The 21,392-nt window shown below is 36.7% G+C and overlaps 2 protein-coding genes across 2 annotated transcripts; one reads left to right on the top strand and one right to left on the bottom strand.

Moving 5' to 3' along the window:
* Positions 1-10,896: 10,896 nt before the first annotated feature.
* Positions 10,897-11,559, bottom strand: LOC139890005 (uncharacterized). The gene is made up of 2 exons (XM_071872913.1): positions 11,484-11,559; positions 10,897-11,420 (listed from the first exon to the last, which is right to left on the bottom strand). The coding sequence occupies exons 1-2, from the start codon at positions 11,557-11,559 to the stop codon at positions 10,897-10,899; spliced, it is 600 nt and encodes a 199-aa protein (XP_071729014.1).
* A 5,148-nt stretch (positions 11,560-16,707) lies between these two features.
* Positions 16,708-18,362, top strand: LOC139893478 (uncharacterized). The gene is made up of 2 exons (XM_071876641.1): positions 16,708-16,835; positions 17,220-18,362. Exon 2 carries the CDS (start codon positions 17,230-17,232, stop codon positions 18,229-18,231), a length of 1,002 nt encoding a protein of 333 aa, XP_071732742.1. The 5' UTR covers positions 16,708-16,835; positions 17,220-17,229; the 3' UTR covers positions 18,232-18,362.
* Positions 18,363-21,392: the final 3,030 nt, after the last annotated feature.

The raw sequence follows: 21,392 nt of genomic DNA on the forward strand, positions 1-21,392 counted from the left end.
CCTATTTAGTGGTTAATTGAAGATTAACACCAAGATTCGGGTTTATTGTTGTTATTGGCGGGTTTTGGGTTTGGTGAACAAGTGTAAGTTTGTAAGACTTGCAAATGGGTGTAATCACTAGTATTGAGTGATTATTGAGGTGTTGGAAGCCTTTAGGGTTCATTCGGTTGACTAATTTTGAAATGGGTCAAAATTAGGGTTTAGGTGTTAAAATGGGCAAGATTGGTATTTAACGCTTACGAATGGGTTTAATTGGCGTATTAGGACTATTCTCACTTGTGTTAGTGATTATTGGTTAGTTTTGGCGCGGTTTGAGCTCGGAAGTGCAATTTAGGTCGAAATTGCACTAATTGTCAATTTGGGTTGATTTGTAAATCCACCCTAATTGTGTTGTTGTATTTGTAATTAATGGAATAGGTACTTTCCTTTGGCGAGTTGCGGAATTGGATTTGCAATTCATCGAGGCGTTAAGGTGAGTGTAAATTTACTATGCACATGTGTATGTGTAAAATGGGTGTGTGTGTGTGTGTAGGGTAACCCCTGTTCGGGTTTACTCTATGTTCGTGTGGGAGAATGGACCTTGTGCTTTGGGTCCATGTGATACGCTTATGCGTTGTGGGTTTTTACCCTTGGTGTTGTGACTTGGCTAGCGTTTTGGATAACCCTTTTAGAGATGGATTGCTAGCATTTGTTGTTGAGGAAATGAATCTCGGTTAGTGCGGATTCATGATGACTCGGGTTGTTTCGGTCATCTTGTCGATGAGGTGGTGAATTTCGGGTTGTGCGAATTCACTAAGGCTCGGGTAGTTCGGCCAACCTCGGTTGTAGAAGTGGTGAAGGAAGTGAATCTCGGGTAGTGCGAATTCACTAAGGCTCAGGTAGTTCGGCCGACCTTCAAGTGGTTTGGGTTAAGGGATTAACCTTATCGTTATTGTTGATTATATTTATGGTATACGCGTATATACTTATTGTTGTGTTGTAGCTAACCTTGTGGCATTAGCTTGGTGATTACGTAGCGTGTAGCTACTTTCTGTATGTGCTCTTTTGTAGTTTGTTTACCATGTGGAGCCGGTATGTGTTATTTTGATGCTTGGTGATGCGTAGCCATTTTATGCATATGTATGTGTATAGTATCTTTACATTCACTAAGCATTAGCTTACCCTCTCGTTGTTGATATTTTTATAGGTTCGCGTGTTGGCGACTCGGGTAAGCGTGGGGATTAGAGATCTTAGCTAGGTTGCTTTAGAAGATCTTGCTTCTGGACTCGATTAGGATTTGGGTAGCGTAGTCCCAAATCACCATGCTCGGTTTTGTGTAAACGTAACTAGTCGGGTCATAATGATTATAACCGGTTTATGCTTTAACCAACGTATTATTGCATTAAGAAGTTTTAATTATTATTGTATGTTTTCAAGTTCGTTGAACTTACTTTGGTAATAAATACGTTTTGAAAATTGTGTAATGGGACCTAAAGTGTTATTTAACGTATATTAAAAGGAAACATTTTTATGGGCCGGTTTAATACGGGTTGGGTTGTTTCAAGTGGTATCAGAGCATGGTCTAAGGGATTTAGGCGACTTGAAAAAGGTGCCTAGACTTAGACTTTTGTGTGTGCTTATTTGTTGTGGGACTTGTAGGTGAATGGGTCGGTATGGGTTATAGTTAGTGCCTTGTTTGTAGGTAGACTAACGTTTATATTAATATGTGGATACTATTAATATATTATCGTGTTGTGTTTTGTTTATGTTTGAGTTGGGTTATATCATCAAGCGAGGCGGTCGTTGTACTAACGAGTTGATATGGCGTGTGTGCGTAATAAGGACTTGCAAACCTTATCACGGGTGCAAATCGTGTTTAACGAGCGATGTACGATGAGTGTTGAGCAAGATGGGACGGTGTTATGCGTGTTATTTTATACGTTCGTGATCTAATCGCTTTTGCATTCCTTAGAATGGCGACGGGAAACGGGATCGAGACGAACGATCTAGAGTTTAACGCTAGAGTTGCGGCCACCGTTGCGGAGCAAATGAGTGCGTTTCGAGAAGAAATGGATAGGAAGTATTTCGAACTTCAAAGTAGTGGTGAAATGGAGCATTGTCTTAAGAGCTTCATGAGGACTAAACCCCCGATGTACGAAGGAAAACCGGATCCTTTGATAAGCACAACTTGGATCTCAGATCTCGAAGGGTGTTTTCGTACTATTGAATGCCCTCCCGAGAAAAAGACGAGACTCGCTACTAGTTTATTGCGGGGTAGGGATGAGGATTGGTTGGATGGTAGGATTGATCTTGTCGGTGGTGAACCGTTTATGGCGTTATCGTGGGATGAGTTTAAGAAGGAATTCTTCGAGGAGTTCCGAACTTCAGCCGATTTGTCGGAAATGCGAAATGAGTTGCGAAATTTGCAACAAGGATCGGTGGACTTGAATACTCTAAAGACGACCTTTATGTCGAAGGCTCATTTTTGCCCCGAGTATATTGGGAATGATCAGATGTTGATGGAAGATTTCTATCGGACTTTGAATGATGAGTTGCAGGGCAAGATTAGCGTTGGCCAAGTGAACTCGTTTGCGGAGTTATTTAACATGGCTAGGGATTTCGAATCTTATTCGCGATCGAAGGTTAGGGAGCTTTCAATTAAGAGAAGGGTTGATTCGTATGGTGCTCCAAGTAAGAAAACTAAGGGCGCGAGTGCGACTATGGGTAATGTGGAGAAAGGTTCGACGAGTTCTCATGCGCCTAGATGTTTCAATTGTGGTGTTAGGGGCCACAAGTTATGGGAGTGCACAATACCGAGAAGTGATGACGGGATGTGCTACTATTGTCATAAGGAGGGACATCTCAAGCCGGATTGTCCCGAGTTGGCCGCGGCGAATGCCGCAAGGAGACGTTAAGGTACGTTTCCTTTTAATAAATATGCCCTCTGAATATTTATTTATGTGCCTATACGTCAGGTTTTTTAAATGCATGGTGTTGTGCATGATATTGTGTGGGTGACGTTCCTAATGGAAGTACCCTATGGTGACGTTTTGATTGGCGAGCGAAGGGCGTAAGACTTGGTGCAACCAAGCATTCCTTGGTATTTGAGAAATGTTTCTACCAAGCCATGCATATGGGCTTTGGTGTTCGTTTGTTAAGCGCGCGTTCGCTTTTGTGTTGAAGTAGATGGACTGTGAGGTTCGTCAGGTGAATGAAACCCTTGAGATCGAGTGTTTTGAATCTCGATGTATGATTGGCGAAGGAGTCTACGTGACGCAACGATAGGTGCCTCTTTTATACCTACTAGCGTGATGTTCGACTCCGATGGCATTGCGGTTACATTGTACTTAGGGTACCGGAGAGAAACCCTTAGGTACATGAGTGACTAGGTGGGAATTTGACAAACTTTAGCAATTTGATAATTACGAGAGTAAAAGTTTGTATACTTGTGGTAAACTCTTCGTTCGAAGTGTTTAGGGATAGTTTAAATCCTTCGTGTGCTCAAGGTGGGAGCAAGATGTGGTGATGGGTCGTGTGAACCCAATTGTTTGTAAAGTCTACCTTCGGTAGCATTGTACGGTTGTACAAGATACGGTTATGGAACGTGGTTCCAAGTGGGGGAGTTACACTCCCGCACAAGGAGGTTTTAGTGTGAGATTTCGGATGACGCTTTTAGTAGATCCAAAATTAGTGTCGGGACCTAGATTTTGGTCGATTTGTGGAAGAGTACAATTTAGGTTAAATTGTGCTTATGATTTTTGGAATTGAATTATCACCAAGGTGATAATGTGGCGAATCCCGTTGAGAGATAATGGGCGTGTTTGACGAGCAAGGTGAGATCCCTCGGTTAAGGGACGTGTGTGTGTCAGATTCTCTTTTAGAGAATTATTGTGTTGTGCCTATGTGCGATATAGATGGTACTTGCTCAATTGTGGTAGCGTTGTGTACACGTACGCGTGATGCGTGTACGTATATAATGTATTTATTTGTGTCGTATGAATGTGGTATTTGTCGCAGTGTTTAAGACACCACATTCTAAGTAACGAGTGGTATTGTCGCGGTGTTCAAGACACCAATCATTGTTTTGATTGACATGTGGAATCATCACGGTGTTCAAGATGCCACATTGTCATGGGGGTGAGTTAGTCGCGATGTTTAATACATCACCCGGGAGTTAGTGTTATATGTCGTTGTACACTAACGGATATTTGTGATGGGAGTAGTGTTATATCGGTATGGTATAACATTATCGGGAAATGCGAGTACCGGTGGGAAATGCGAGTACCATTCCTTGTGTGTGGTTTGGGACGTGAATATCGGGTTGTTTGTATTCACAATGTTTCAGGTTGTACGATTGTCCCTGTTGGTTGGACTCATAGTTTGAGGTAGTGAATGTCGGGTAGTTCGGATTTACTAAGGCTCGGGTTGTACGGCCATCCTCGGTTATACTATGGGGTGGAGGTAGTGAATATCGGTTTGCGCGTATTCACGGTGACTCAGGTTGTGCAGTCATTTTGTTGTGGAAATATGGATTGGGTTGGTGAATTTCGGGTTGTTGCGAATTCACTAAGGTTCGGGTTGTTTCGACCATCCTCCATATGTGTTCAGGCTCGGGTTGTTTCGGCCATGTTGGTTGTGTGAACTATTGGTTGTTTTATACACCGATGGTGGGGTCATAAGGACCATGTTGCGTTATCTGTTGGTTGTTTTATACGCCAATGGTGGGGTCGTAAGGACCATTTTGGTGTGAATAGTGATGCAATAGTCGTATTTTGCTCACATGTTTGCGGTAGTTGCGTATTAGACGTGTTTGCGCACTACAAGGGATGTTAAGTGGAAAGTGTTGTCCGTTAGACTTCACTTTTATTTGGTCTTCATCGGTTAGATGGTTGACTTTGGTTTGGGACGTGGTTACTTTTAGCATTGTACTTGGCATGGTACGCTAAAGGGTTGATATCTCGGTACGAGATTGGTGGAGTTTTTCCCGATATGAGGGATTAAGCAAGTTTGTAGTGCTAGGATCTGTGGATTCTTAATAAATCACGGGTGACGATTTAGATGTTAAGTGTAACTCTTTGAGAAGAATTGCCTAGAGAAGTTGGAAGAATACGTGGCGATTTCGCGTATTCTAAGTGATCGTTATAAGATTTCGGATGATTTGTGTGTATTGTAAGTCTCGGAATGCGTGCAAGTGTGTATTTTAGTTAATGGATAAACCTTCGGGTTAATGAGTGATGTGGTGGAAGTCAGATTAGAACGATTGTTTGGAAGCCATAGCGTGTAGGTTCGGATTGGTTAAGTGACAAGGATCACGAGGACGTGATCGAATCTAAGTGGGGGAGAGTTGTAACACCCTGTTTTCCCCATATATGATTTATAGGTGTACCGTGTATGTACGATAGGTGTATGAAGGCTTCGGGACGTGTTCGAGAGTTAAAGTCTTATATACGGGAAAATGAGTCAGGTCATGTTGTATGTCGCGGTGCGACATAGGAGGCCGCGGCGCGACAATTAACTGGAATCAGGAACAGGAGGCATGTAAACAAGGGCACCAGACCACGGTTTATCTCGCGGCGCGGAGAAGGGTGCCGCGGCGCGGCATTCAGCTGATTTCAATTCCAGGAGGCATGTTAAGGCAACCACCAGAATACGTTATAGGTCGCGGCGCGACGATTAAGGTCGCGTCGCGGCAATCTGGGTGGACTGGTACCAGTTTTGTGATTTTAAAAGATGTACAAGGGCATTTTGGTCATTTCACGTTTGAGCCAGATTTGGGATCTTAATCTCATCCATCCATTTCATTTCCTTTTTATCTTTTTCCTTTTCTTCTTCATTTTCTCTCAAAAACTCAAACACCTCAATTGATTCTAAGGGATTTTTGGAAAGGAAGAAGCGGGTTTTGATCGAAAGCGTAAGAGACAAGTTTGTTCCCCTCGTTCTTAGCTACAAGGTGATACTAGCGGTAAGCTCTAACAATTCGTTTTTGTGTTCATCATTCAAATTTAGGGCTTTTGATTTTATGTTCCTACATGGAACCTATTTAGTGGTTAATTGAAGATTAACACCAAGATTCGGGTTTATTGTTGTTATTGGCGGGTTTTGGGTTTGGTGAACAAGTGTAAGTTTGTAAGACTTGCAAATGGGTGTAATCACTAGTATTGAGTGATTATTGAGGTGTTGGAAGCCTTTAGGGTTCATTCGGTTGACTAATTTTGAAATGGGTCAAAATTAGGGTTTAGGTGTTAAAATGGGCAAGATTGGTATTTAACGCTTACGAATGGGTTTAATTGGCGTATTAGGACTATTCTCACTTGTGTTAGTGATTATTGGTTAGTTTTGGCGCGGTTTGAGCTTGGAAGTGCAATTTGGGTCGAAATTGCACTAATTGTCAATTTGGGTTGATTTGTAAATCCACCCTAATTGTGTTGTTGTATTTGTGATTAATGGAATAGGTACTTTCCTTTGGCGAGTTGCGGAATTGGATTTGCAATTCATCAAGGCGTTAAGGTGAGTGTAAATTTACTATGCACATGTGTATGTGTAAAATGGGGGTGTGTGTGTGTAGGGTGACCCTTGTTCGGGTTTACTCTATGTTCGTGTAGGAGAATGGACCTTGTGCTTCAGGTCCATGTGATACGCTTATGCGTTGTGGGTTTTTACCCTTGATGTTGTGAATTGGCTAGCGTTTTGGATAACCCTTTTGGAGATGGGTTGCTAGCATTTGTTATTGAGGAAATGAATCTCGGTTAGTGCGGATTCATGATGACTCGGGTTGTTTCGGTCATCTTGGCGATGAGGTGGTGAATTTCGGGTTGTGCGAATTCACTAAGGCTCGGGTAGTTCGGCCGACCTTCAAGTGGTTTGGGTTAAGGGATTAACCTTATCGTTATTGTTGATTATATTTATGGTATACGCGTATATACTTATTGTTGTGTTGTAGCTAACCTTGTGGCGTTAGCTTGGTGATTACGTAGCGTGTAGCTAGTTTCTGTATGTGCTCTTTTGTAGTTTGTTTACCATGCGGAGCCGGTATGTGTTATTTTGATGCTTGGTGATGCGTAGCCATTTTATGCATATGTATGTGTATAGTATCTTTACATTCACTAAGCATTAGCTTACCCTCTCGTTGTTGATATTTTTATAGGTTCGCGCGTTGGCGGCTCGGTAAGCGTGGGGATTAGAGATCTTAGCTAGGTTGCTTTAGAAGATCTTGCTTTTGGACTCGATTAGGATTTGGGTAGCGTAGTCCCAAATCACCATGCTCGGTTTTGTGTAAACGTAACTAGTCGGGTCATAATGATTATAATCGGTTTATGCTTTAACCAACGTATTATTGCATTAAGGAGTTTTAATTATTATTGTATGTTTTCAAGTTCGTTGAACTTACTTTGGTAATAAATACGTTTTGGAAATTGTGTAACGGGACCTAAAGTGTTATTTAACATATATTAAAAGGAAAAATTTTTATGGGCCGGTTTAATACGGGTTGGGTTGTTTCAGTTTGTAAATAAAAAAAAGGCTTAAGTAGGGTGGAAATCTTGTTAGGATGAACCAAATCTCTAATAGAACATTGCATGACTAAGGCATTATCGACCTAAATTGATTATGGTGAGGCACCCCAAATAAGACCAGCATTCATCTTTAATGCTTCACTGTTTTTCGTTGAGAGTTCCGATGTCTGTTCTCAGAATCAGAACTTGCTTTAGATCTACATTTCCAAAAGCAGCGAAACGTGATTCGGTTATAATCATAAGAGCTAACCATTTGTCAAAAAAATAGGCCTTCCGCACTTTCACTACTTCTACTCCACCACCACATCCACATCATCTTTACTATTACTCAGAAAATCCAGAAAATGAGATTCCTTCCGAAAACCCGATGTTATAAACCTCTCAAGTATCATGGCAAAGGTCTTGAAAAAGTTTACCGGCAAAAAGTTTCTCGAGATAAAATCTCAGAAAAAAAATTCAAAGTTCTGAGAAAAGGTGCAGAACTTATTAAGAGAAACGCCGAAGAAAAACTTGACCGAAAATGATTATCAAATGAAGAAAGGTTCAAAAGTGCTACTTAAACATTTCAGCAATCCTATCTATCCGAATAAAAGTCTGTATAAAGACTACATTACCCTTTTCTCTCACTCCTCAAAAACAACTTCACTACCACTCCAAAATTCATTTCCATTATTAACAAATGTCCTAGAAGCTAAGATTACTACCGTTCTCACATTAGTAGCAAGGATTTGAGTCTTTATCGAGCCTATTACGATGGGTGCAACTTGACTGGCTATGAGTGAATTCATTTCTTAGATCTACAGGGAACCCTCAACACTTGTGTGATTTGAGTGACCCGTGAAAGCTAGCCTATGTCATGTAACCTCCTCGCATGCTTGCAGAGATACTTTCAATCATAACATAGACGACTCACCTTATCTTTCCGCTCTTATAATAAAAATCAAACCGCTTAGGCTATTAGAAAAGAAACTCCGAAAAGATTTCTTAAGGAAAATGAGAGTTTGCTTGAGGACAAGCAAAGTCTAAGTGTGAGATATTTGATATCAGCTAAAAATTCACGTTTTCACCCCGGTATTAAGGCCCAAAAACAAGAAAGATTCGAACTTTGTTAGCAAAATACCCACTTCGTCGGTTAGAATTGAAGAACAAGTAATTATGAAGACAGTGCAAAAAGAATCAAGAGAATCGGATCTAAAATGAAGATTCTAGAGCGAAAACGGTGAAAGACGAGAAATCAAGTTACGATCCAGGGAATTCAGCTGCCCAGGCAAGCCAAACAGCTTGCCTGGCTCACAAACCGCCTGCCAAATGGCCAGGGCAAATGGCCCTTGCAAACGGCTTAGCATGGCAAACGGCCCCTGCAAATGGCCTGCCAGCCGTTTGCAAGGAAAATTTAGGCTTATTTAAAGGGTCTTTGTCATTCATTCCAACACACACTTTAAATCACTTCTTTATCTCTCTCTTGTAAAATACTAGTCATACTTTCAAGTTCTTCGACTTCGTGCGGGAAACCTAGTACCCGGAGAAGAACGCCGAAGATTGTATTAGGAGCGGTCTAGAGTCTTGAAGTTGTCACTTTTGTATTCGAAACTTGTTTAATCTATTGGTACTTCTATCCTTTATCTTTATATAATGTCTTCTATCATTATGTTCTGTGATATTGTTGCCATGATTAGCGAGTAATTATCTTTAGTGTATGCTATTATGTAAGCAGTTATAATGCCGAAATAATGTTATGGAAATGCTTTCCGATTATGCTTTAAACTCAATCGCTTTTCCAACTAATAGAACGTAGTTATTGGCTCTGTTATTGGAAAGTCGTGAACCCCGATTCAGAGTACACTATCTGTGTCACCCTTGGTAAGAGAAGTCTATCGGATACAACGTAAGATCGACTGAGGCACACCGGTTGTAGTAAGTCTATCGAGCTTTGGATTCCGACTGAGGACTCTTTCGTAGTGAAACATCTGACTAGACCCTTAGTACATTGTCGGTCCCAGACCATGCTAGTGTAGTCACCAAGCATATAAACTTCGTACGTGCATGCTGAAGCACAGCGGTTGTTGTAAGCTGTACCTCTGCTAAGTAAGGCCATGGAACCGGGTCAGTGTTGATTAGTACACTGCACCATAACGCGGTCTCAGGCATTGCACCCCGCTTGAGGGATTCTTAAGTTAATTAAGGAACTGTTTGTTTAGACACATAAAGGATTTGACTGTTAGGATAACCGAACGTGTTCATGGAAGTCGGCTTGACTTGGCCATGGTGTTCTTTATGGTTGAACTCTTTTTAAGGGCCTAACTATCTTTTAAAACCAATCATTAACGAAAGCATTGAAACACATCACGTCTCTCGGATATGGTAATCCATGTATTCTATTATGCTTAAGAAAGTTTAGACCTTTGTGGAATGTTAATACGTCACCCAACCGAGTAGCTCAATTGGATGAGCCGTCTGAACGTGTATGCCTGTAGTCAGACTGCACGGGCGTTGGGGGTAAGGGACGTTGCTGTCTATTCAGAATCTTCAAGCCTCTCGCAGTACCCAGTGACATGTCTTATGACATGGGCGTTTAGGACCAGTGTAATGAATACAAGGCCTCTGCCTATTCATGAGCCAGCATTCCATAATCACGGCAGAATAACTGGCGAAATCATAGTATGCACTTACTTTAACCTTATCTGAATTACGAATTTTATCGCATTTTCTTTATCTGTTTTATAAATTAGAAAATCCCAAAAAATTAAGTAACCACTACTCCTTCATAACTATCTTATGCATAAATATAGGTTTGATTCTACTGATATCTCAAAAATACGACTCTAGGTCATACTTCCCTTACTCATACTAAGGAGTAGTACGATTTAGGCCCCACTAAATATAAATTTAAAACAGTACCCCCCTCTTGGTGGTTGATTTTGACGTGTTGTGACATAACGCCACCGCACAAATAAAACCGTTCGTTTCGGCCATATCAAAGTGTGTTGCATATTATGAACTGGTTCATACATTAACTCATTCTCCGCTATGTTATAACTGTTGTCTTCGACAGTTATGTTGTGTAATATGATGCACGTGTACATTAATCGTCGCATAATAACTACTTCGTAGGCTCCTGCAGGTTGTTGAAGAATAGGCCACCGTCCTTGTAGAATTCCGAAAGTCCTCTTGACATCCTTTCGAGCACCATCTTGTTTCTTTGAAAAGTGAGTACGCTTTGGATCAACTACACTTGAATACGACTTAACGAATACTAAATAGTACCCTCTTTTGTATTCTACATCGTTTTTACAATATAAGGAACGTCTGGCATCTCCTCATTAAGCATTAACTTGAATAAATCACTATTGTCTAAAACATTGATGTCTTTGTTTGAGCCCGCCACACGAAAGTAAGCATGCCAAATCTAATTATCATAAGAGGCAACGACTTCAAGCATTATAGTTGGATACCCGTGATCACCACGTGTATATTGGCCTCTCCACGCGAGTTGACATTTTGCCCAAGCCCAATGCATACAATCAATGCTCCCCATCATTCCCTGAAGTCCATGGAGTCTTTCATGAGCTTCGTACAAACGTACAATGTCATGATACGTAGGCTCTCTCATGTACACATTTGTATAAAAATCAATTATACACCTACATAAATTATGTAGAGTGTCCCGTAACACTCTCTCAGAAATTTGCAAATACTTATCGAACGCATCCAGTGTATTACCGTAAGCAAGTTGACGCAAAGCCGGTGTAATTTTTAATTCGGTACTAATACTCCATTTCCCGTTTGCATCGAGTCTTCGATGAAACCATTTAAAATAGTATGGTAGTGGATTTGCATTGTAACTTAGAATGTCGTTCATAATTTTAAGAAAAACACGTTTTCTCATCCTAAATCTTCGCTTGAAATTGTCAGGAGTATACTTGCAATTCCCTACAAAATAATCACGCATCAATCAGCCATGAGCCTCCTAATGTTCAAGATGTATGTAACGACGAGTATGTGATGTAGCAGTTGAATTCCTCTCGTCATCGTCAGAAGCGTCGATACTATCTAGTAAATCGAACGCCATTAATTCATATTCATCTTCTGACGAAGAAGACGATGATATTTTATTTAATATAGTAAATAAAATGTAGAATGTAAAATATTGAGAGTGTTGTTTTGAATTGGTTTAGTAAAAAAAAATAAAACACTTTGATCTATATATGTGTAGATAAAATTGGATATAAAGCAAATAAATAAATGAATAACGGATATATTAATAAAAAAGAGGGTTGAAAAATGTGCCAACCAGCGTCGAGAAAGAGAGATTGGGATGTCGACGGTTACCACTAACGGTGGAGTGGTGTCGTTCTCCAAGCCGTCCTCGGTGACGATCTGCAAAAGCGGTGGGAAAATACAAGGACACCCGGAGCTCTAAATATTAAAGTGCAATCATAAGTAACCGGTTATTAATAACGCATAATAATATGCAATCATATTTTATATCTTACTTTGATCACTACTTGAAGATCACCAAATCACCAAAAACTTTTGAAGCATAAGTCTTGATAACACCAACAACTGTCTATTTTTTCGTGTTTGAGGGTTATTCTTCCTATATTAGACTCCCTTTTCATTATAAGACGAAAACAATATGTCACAATTGAATGAGAAATGATTTTTCATCCTACCATTTCAACATACCTTTCAACCTACCTATCTATGATCATGACATGTGTATTCATGAGTTGGAGAGAGAATTAATGGAATACACATGTCATGATCCTAGATAGGTAGGTTGAAATGGTAGGGTGATAAATTATATATATATATATATATATATATATATATATATATATATATATATATATATATATATATATATATATATATATATATATATATATATATATATATATATATATATATATATATTATATTAATTCAATGTACAGTTGGGAAACAAAACCAGGTTAATAATTACCACCGTTGGGATATGCTCACTGTATCGCAGAAAGCCACGGAATTTGTTCAAAGCTATCATCATACGCTGCCTCTTTGAGCACTTCCCTTACAAATTCCTGTGTAGACCTCGTATGTTCGCTCTAGTTATGTTGAATCTGGCTTCTATGCCAGAAAATAGCCTGGAGTGCACCCGTAGAACCAGGAATATTGTACCCAAGTTCAACATTATCATGATTACGCACTGGAACTGGCATGGGTGATGGAGGTGGTGTTGTTGTTCGAGGTTGTGATTGAGTTTGAGATGAACTGTCGAGAAGTGGAAACTATTCAGAGAAATCGACGTCAGACATATTTGCAAGAAAATCCCAATCATCTTCCATTGCTTGTTAAACAGTTGGTTTACATAAACTAATTTTCTTTTTGTAAATATATAGAGTAACTGGATGGTTTTAGAGTTTCGTGTGTTTAAATGATCAAACCGGCGTTTGTATAACCTGTTTCAGAAGCTGGTTAGAAAAAGCACATAAACCGTGTTTCGTAAGCACTGTTTCACCTAGGGTTTCTGAACAGTCAATAATGCACACGACCTGGACTCACATAATGACAAACCTATGTTGCTAATTACGAGATTTTACATAAAAACATAAATATATGTATATTTATATACGTTTTTACGAGATTTTACAAAAATATCCGAGAAAATCTTAGAAATTATGAATTTTACAAGAAAATCTTACAAATTAGCTAGAAAATTCGAGAAATCATGATTTTGACTAAGTTTGACCCCGTTGACCGAGAAATCTCGAGAGATGAACATCTCGTCTCGGTTGTCTTCAAAAAACGAGATCTCGGGGAGATCTCAGGAGATTTACAACACTGGGTAGGATCAATGGGGAAGTAACCAATCGAGAGGAAGTGGCGGGAAGCAAAAAAAAAAATTGTTTTTTTGGAATTTTTTCCCAGGCTTCGAGATCACACGAAAATATGAACATTTAAAAAAGACACTTCGTGATGAATGTTATTATTTTGGCGGGAAAACGAACGACAAAAATAACATTCAAGATAATATTGTTCGTGAAGAATGTTAACGTTTATTTTTCATGTTTTGTGAAGTAAAATTTAGTCCGATTTAGAGTTTAGGGTTTAGTGTTTTGGATTTAGTCCCTAAACCCAAAACCCTAAACTCTAAACCGTTCATGTTAAAAACTCGATTTAAATCATAAATCTAAACCCTAAACCCTAAATTTCTAAACCCTAATATCTAAACCCTAATATCTAAAACCTCAACATACGCTCGAAAAACACGATAATTGTTATATATTAATTCTTCGAGCGTTTTGCCGCTAAAATAAAAACATTTATCACAAAGTGTCTTTATTAAATGTTCATATTTTCATCCAATCTATAATGTTCGTGAACAAAGTTTTTTTTAAAAACGAAAAAAAAAAAGAAAAAATTGCTTCCTCCCGCTTCCCCCGATTGGTTACTTCCCTCTTGATCCTACCACTATATATATATATATATATATATATATATATATATATATATATATATATATATATATATATATATATATATATATATATATATATATATTACTATTTTATATATTATCTAATAGAAAAAATGGTGAATAGTAATTAGTGGCATTTTTGTCCTTTTCCCTTTTTATTTAATTCTAATTAAGTTTCACTACACCAACAAAGACCCTCACACTTTTTTCAAATATTCAAATCGACCCCCAAAACAGGGGAGTAATGTGTCAAATAACCATTTTCATAAAAAATATTAAATAAATTTCACCCAAATATTCAACGGGTCATATCTTCTCGCTCCCAACAAGTTAAATCTTAAATACGGTGCAACATGAATCCACCTCCTATTGAGGCTTTGAATATGTTTAGTTCGGCGAACTACACTACTGGAATAACCAATCAAAACATGTGATATATCGCTACTAGATACACTCTTCTACAATCGATATTAAAATGGAGGAATAAACTACTTCATTGCCTCATTGGTCTTTTGAGCAACAAAAATTTGATACTGGAGAAGACGTTTTTGCTAGTCTGCATATTCTCTCATATATAGTTATCAATGCGAGATTCTAAAATTAATTTCGAGTTTGAATAATGAGAAGAGAATCCACGAAATTATTGCAAACATTTTGTAGTCATATATATCATTGGTTTCGTTTTTTAAGAGCTAGCTTCGTTTTCATTTATTTTGTCCCAGCTAGTCACTTGCGTGCTTCCGGTGCAAATACAATTACGACATTGTGACCTCGCAAGAGAGCGCAACCCCGTTAACCCCTGCCATTTTTGCAAAAATATCGAGATAGTTCTTACAGGTGTGTACTTCGCACTCTTCAGATATGTTATTGAGTCTAACTATATAACACTTGCTTTCAAATAAATGACAACTAATTAAAATGATTGTTAGATACTTAAATAACACTAAAATCGCCAACACTATGGGTGAATAAGATTAATCAATCTCATTAACATTTCAGGTGAGTTCGAATTCTATTGTGAACTACTCTGTATTTAATAGTTGTGCGTGTTTATCGTTAAGAAAATAAACATGTATAATTAGGGTCATTTCATTAATTTCGAAGGCCCTGTTCGAAATATAAAATTAAAATTGACCCTTATAATAATTGAACTTTTTAATTTTAATATACATTATATTATAAATAAATATAATAATGCAGAAAGAAATCAACAAACAAAAAATCTCAAAAAAATTTGCAAAAATATAATAATACATAAAGTAATCAACAAACAAAAACTCGCAATAAACTGTTTTATTCTCAAATAAGTGTCATCTCATTATCCCTAAACTATTATTAATTAAACTCGATTTATTGGCGACTTAGAGCCTATATTGAAGTCCATACAGGCTTTATAACCCATGAAAATTTGATTTCACCATTTTTATGACGTCTCTTTCTATTCTTATCTTTATTTTTATCTTTTTATTTATTCATTTTTATTTCATTTTTATATGATTTATTTATTTATTTTCTTATTCTATATCTTTGTTTATTTATGGCTGGAGGTCCTCACGGAAGCAATATCTCTATCTTGGAGCAGAGAGAGGGTTGATTTTGTCTTCCGGTGGGTGGAGTTTTTTTTTTCTGAACTCGTGGTTAGAGAGACGATTTCTCTTCTATTTTAGGGTTGGGGAATCATTGTCTACAGCTCACCTCCCTCATACCTCGCATGTGCGGGTTGAGTTTTTTTTTTTTTTTTTTTTTTTTTGGAACGGCAGAAATTTTATCTTCTTGTTGTTGTTGTTGTAAGTCGTCACTCATAGCATTTTTGAGAACAAAATTGTTGAAACTCTTTGTAGTCAATACTTTCTAATATATCAATATCAATAGTTATAAACGTCAATTCGTTACGCTCTTAGTTAAATTACTAAATGATCATCGAAGACGTATACATGAGTTAAAACTTAATGCATTATCAATAAACGAGATTTGCACACATTTTTCTTCAGAATTTTTGATTTAGAGCTTAACTTTTCTTTTAGTTACACAAATTTATCTTATAATTAATTAGGGTGTGTTTGTTTACCTCTTAATGGAATGGTTCAGCACTGAATGCTGAACCATTCAGCATTCAGTGCGTTTGTTTCTGACCTCTGAATGACATATGGTGCTGAATAGTTCAGAATTAAGCTCTGAACCATTCAGAGCAGATACACTCTATTAACCATTAAGAGACTAAATTTTTTGTAATATTATCCTGAAATCATATCTTAATCACTTAACTAACAAGTATATTAAATTTTTTATTAATGTAACATGTTAATAAGGTAGTTTTACTCAGTTCATATCGTTCATTCTAAATGATTATCAAACAGCTTATTTTCATCCAGAGCAAACTTTATTCAGAGGCTCTGAACCATTCAACACTAAATCATTCAGTTTTATTAAGCGCACCCTTAATCTGTTTTTTTCGTATGAATGTATGATATGAGCTCCCGCGTCATAATTGTAATTACATTAAGTACTGTATTATTTAGTGGGGGGCAACCTTATTAAAGCCCAATATAAAATTGGTGCCTTCGGCACCAACTATAAGAATCAAAAACCCAGCCCAAAACTTAGGCGCGCTGAAAGTTCCAGTATACTTAACGGCCACGGATGCATACACGTCATCAACACTAATTAATATTTTAATACCAAATCTCTATCCCGAAATATCTAGAGAAGCCCATAAATATCCCCAAAACACTCCCAAATTTGTTTTCCGATTCCTCTTACAAATTCAATCTCTCTCCAAATTCCACTCAATAAAACAAAAAAAAGATACACTATCATCACTCTGATTACAGATTACAGATTACAGATACATTTTTAACGGCGCATTCATCTAAGTTTACACGAAGGTACGTTTTACATTCATTCTTAGTTTGATTCAATTAAGTAAATGTTTTATTATTTGCGATATCATTGAGTGTCAATTTATGTTTAGGTCGGAATTAAGTATCTATATTTGTATATAGATGTATGTACGTATGTAAAATATTGGAGACTTGAAACTAGGGTTTGTTTCTTGGAATTGGATACATCAATTGGGTGATATTTGGGTTACTGATTTGATTTTAACCTAATTTTGGGCGCAAGAAATACTTGGTCCCCAAGGAAATGTCAGATTGACCAGTTTGACTTTCCCCTGTATTTTTTCCTTATATAAAGTGAAGCTTATAGGAGTTTTTTGTTAATTATAAAATCCATTTTTGGCTTACTTTTTTTTCTTCTTTTAATTACAGAAATACTGAAATGGGTTATGATTCTTCACCAATAGATTGTTCAAAGAAGCGTAAACTAGGAAGTAGACGAAACACACTGACCAATGTGGCTGAAACTCTTGCGAAATGGGCTAGATTAAACAATGATGAGTTCGATGGGAAGACGAAAGTACGAAAAGCGCCTGCGAAAGGGTCAAAAAAGGGGTGTATGAAAGGTAAAGGTGGACCTGAAAATTCTATTTGCAATTTTAGAGGTGTTAGACAAAGAACATGGGGTAAATGGGTTGCTGAGATTCGCGAACCGAATAGGGGTAAAAGATTGTGGCTTGGGACTTTTGGGTCGGCTGTTGAAGCTGCATTGGCGTATGATGAAGCTGCTCGAGCCATGTATGGCCCTAGTGCTCGTCTCAATTTACCCAATTGCAGGCCAAAGAATGATGATTCTGTCATGGTGGCTAAACCTGCAAATAGTAATGAGTCTATTATAACGTATAGTCACTCTGAGGGTGGTGCGGTTCAAGATTCGAAAGTGGGCTTAAATGGGTTAAAGAATGTCAATGAAACTGCTTATGAAACTCTACCTGAAGTTGTTGTTAAAGAAGAACATATTGAGGCTAAAGAAGAACATAATGTGATTAAAGAAGAAGAACATTTTGAAGAAGTTAAAGAAGAATGTAAAGATGGAATTGAAGATTTTGGATTTTGCATTGATGATATGTGCTACAATGGTGAAATCCTTGATGATGAAATGTTTGATTTTGGTGAGCTACTTGAGACTACGAATGTGACGGGTGCTCCTGTTTGTGAGTCGAATAATGAGGCGTGTTATAATGCATGGAATGGGAACGAACCAGAAAAGCAAAACGGGTCAGTGTATATGCAGCAAAACGGGTCAGTGTATATGCAGCAGCAAGATCCATTTAGTGATCCGTGTTCCAACCTTGAGTTCTTGGAGCCAGGAAGGCCTGAAGATCATAGTTTTTCGCTTGAGGATTTTGATCTGAGTTGGGATAATGTTGAATTCGGTGTGTAATTAAAAATTAAAAATAGGAACTTGAACTAACTGGAATGATACTTTTGAATTTTACTGGACCATTCTCAGTGGTTTTTTGGTTTGAGAATTGGATATTTGTATGGCTTTAGCATATTGTAAATAACATAATTACTAATATATGCCTTAAGATGGTGTATGGTTTTAACTCTCTCTTTTGAAATGTGATAGTCTTATGTTTGCTTCTCTATTTTATATATATATATATATATATATATATATATATATATATATATATATATATATATATATATAGGGTGAGGATCCATGGAGAACTCATGGTAGTAGAGAACTCATGGAACTCGTACAGATTCACTAAATCTGCGTGCAGATTCACATATTTTTTTTTATTTTTTTTTTTTTGCAGATTTTTTTTTTTCTGTTCAGATTTTTTTTTTTTGCAGATTCAGTCAATCTGCGTGCAGATTGACGATTTTTTCCAGTTTTTTTTTTTTTTTTTTTTTTTTTACAGATCAACTTTTTTTCAGTTTTTTTATGCAGATTGAGTCAATTTGCATTTTTTTTTTTTTTGCAGTTTTTTTTTTTTCTTTTTGCAGATCGACTTTTTTCTGTGTAGATTTGACTTTTTTTTTTACAGATTGAGTCAATCTGCGTGCAGATTGACGTTTTTTTTGCATTTTTTTTTTTTTTTTTTTTTTGCAGATTCACTTTTTTTCTGTGCAGATTCGCTGTTTTTTTTTTTTTTGCAGTTTTTTTTTTTTTCAGATTGTATTTTTTTTTCATAGATTGAAGCTCAATCTCCACATAGATTGAAGTTCAATCTATGAGTTCTATGGATCCTTTCACTATATATATATATATATATATATATATATATATATATATATATATATATATATATATATATATATATATATATATATATATATATATATATCATTGAGTTAGAATAGCATGTAAGAAGGTAGTAGGTATTTGTATTCCTATAAAGTGAAGTTCTGTTACTCTTTAGAGATATTATATGTGCACTTTTAACTGGTACTTATATGAACCTTGTATGATGTACTTCTAATCCAAAACTGGTTTGAGAGAACTTTGTATCGGACTAGCTAGGATCTATATTTTGATTTTTTTATGACCATCGGATATGAGTAGTATTGTAGCATCTATAAAACCTTGATATTTAGCAAACATACACAGCTAGGTTGTAGCAAGAGCTGTTTGATATTGATTTGAAACTGTTCAGTTTGAATGATGAACTGAACTAAAACTTATTTAAAAGCAAACGGAATTTGATATTTGAATCGAATAAAACCGAAATCAAATTTAGTATTCAGTTTTCGGTTCAGTTTACAGTTTTAAATATTTCGAATATCGAATCAATTGAAATTGAAATCAAAATGTAATAGTATAAAATTGCAATCAAGTTCCATATTCACGAGATCTTTAAGGAAAAAAGAACAAAATATTTCAAAGGCGGTTTCACGGTTTCATTGATGCAAGAAACGAAAATGTCATTGCAAGCTTTAGAGAGAACATGTTTGATCAAATTATTTGAAAGGTGTATATTCATTTTGTCAAAAATACTTTGAATGGTTTTGAACGTGGAATAAAGTATATTTTGTTTCAAAAAATTGAACGGAGTCAATATCACATTTGATGTTGACATACTAATACGGTTTTAGATATGACAATTCGAGAGTTCGGTGATCGCTTTAGTGAGGTAAGCACCGAATTGCTTATCAATATGACGTCAGTCGTCACTAAGCCCACACAATTCTTTTAATATGGTCATCTTAGCGTGAACTTGACATCTACTTTGAGATTGTACATCGAGATTGTCGACCTCGCTAGATTGATGGTTGAAACTTAAAAACGTTTTTCATATTATTAAGTCTACCATTTATTAAAGGTTGCTTTGGTTTTACCCATTGCAACCGCAACGGTCGAGAAGTGTTTCCGGCTTTGAATCTTGTAAAATCATATTTGCGTATTCGAATGAATAATGAATTATTGTCTTCTTGGTGCGATAAAAAGAGAACACTTGCTAGTGTTATGGGTGAAGAATTTATGGTTCGTTTCCAACGTAAGAAAAATTGTAGAGTACATTTGTATTAAATTTGTATTAGAAGGTAACTTAATTTTTAATGTGTATAGTTAATTAATGATATTATAATAAGATAAGGATTGACCCAAGTTCAGTTGTAGAGTACATCGGTGTTAGAAGGTAACTTGCTAGTATAGGCTTCGGTCTGTTAGAGTTTTGTAAAATGTTAAAGATTTTCATGTAATCGTTATAAATAGTTGATTAACCAATATGAGAGATGATATTTACACTTTCATTTTTAATACATCCGCTATTATTTTGTACAATTTTCCAAATATATCCTCCACTAAATCTTAACAAGAAATATATGTAATACATAATTTAAGGGTATTTTAGTAAATGTCAGTGGATATATTAAATCACTTTCCTAATTATATGTTTTATCTACGGCGTTTTTATTGTTCTACATGGTTTCAAAGTGGGTTCTTTAACCCTCCGATCTATCTCTTCAACTTCTCTTTTTCGCGTTACCGATCTATGATTATACAATTATCACCCAAACTTAATATTTTTAAAGAATTTGCTACTTTCTTTTCTCGGATCACTCAAATTGAAACTAGAGTAAACTTGAGTTGGGGTCAAAGTTGACGCTTTATGTTTACCTTTCACGCTTGATTTGACTTTGTCTTTTATTGCTTGACTTGTTTGAGTTGATCGATCATAGCTCCGAGCAAACCGATCTACTATGGCCATATTCTACGCAAAAACTACATTGTCTTGTAGATTTTTTTTCACCTTTTAATGGAATACGGATGATCCTCTTTACGTATCAGCTTGTCATTTAGAAAGCACTCGAGATTTGACAGTTTGAAAATTCCCTAAATTCGGTCATTCAGAATTATAGTCTAGGGGTCAATACACTCTTGGTATGCAACTTGATAAGTTTCGATGGTGAAATACCTCTTTACTAATCAATCTCGTCTCGTAGGTTGAAATATCGTGCCACTGCCATTACGTGCCCACATGGTAGTCGAAACAACTGCCATTAATCGAAACACAACCTTTTTGGTTGACAAACAAAAAACCTTTTCTATTTAATTTTATTCAATATAAAAAATAATCCAAAACTAACTCT

This window comes from Rutidosis leptorrhynchoides, chromosome 2 (genome assembly GCF_046630445.1).
Source record: "Rutidosis leptorrhynchoides isolate AG116_Rl617_1_P2 chromosome 2, CSIRO_AGI_Rlap_v1, whole genome shotgun sequence".
NCBI classification, from domain to species: Eukaryota; Viridiplantae; Streptophyta; class Magnoliopsida; order Asterales; family Asteraceae; genus Rutidosis; species Rutidosis leptorrhynchoides.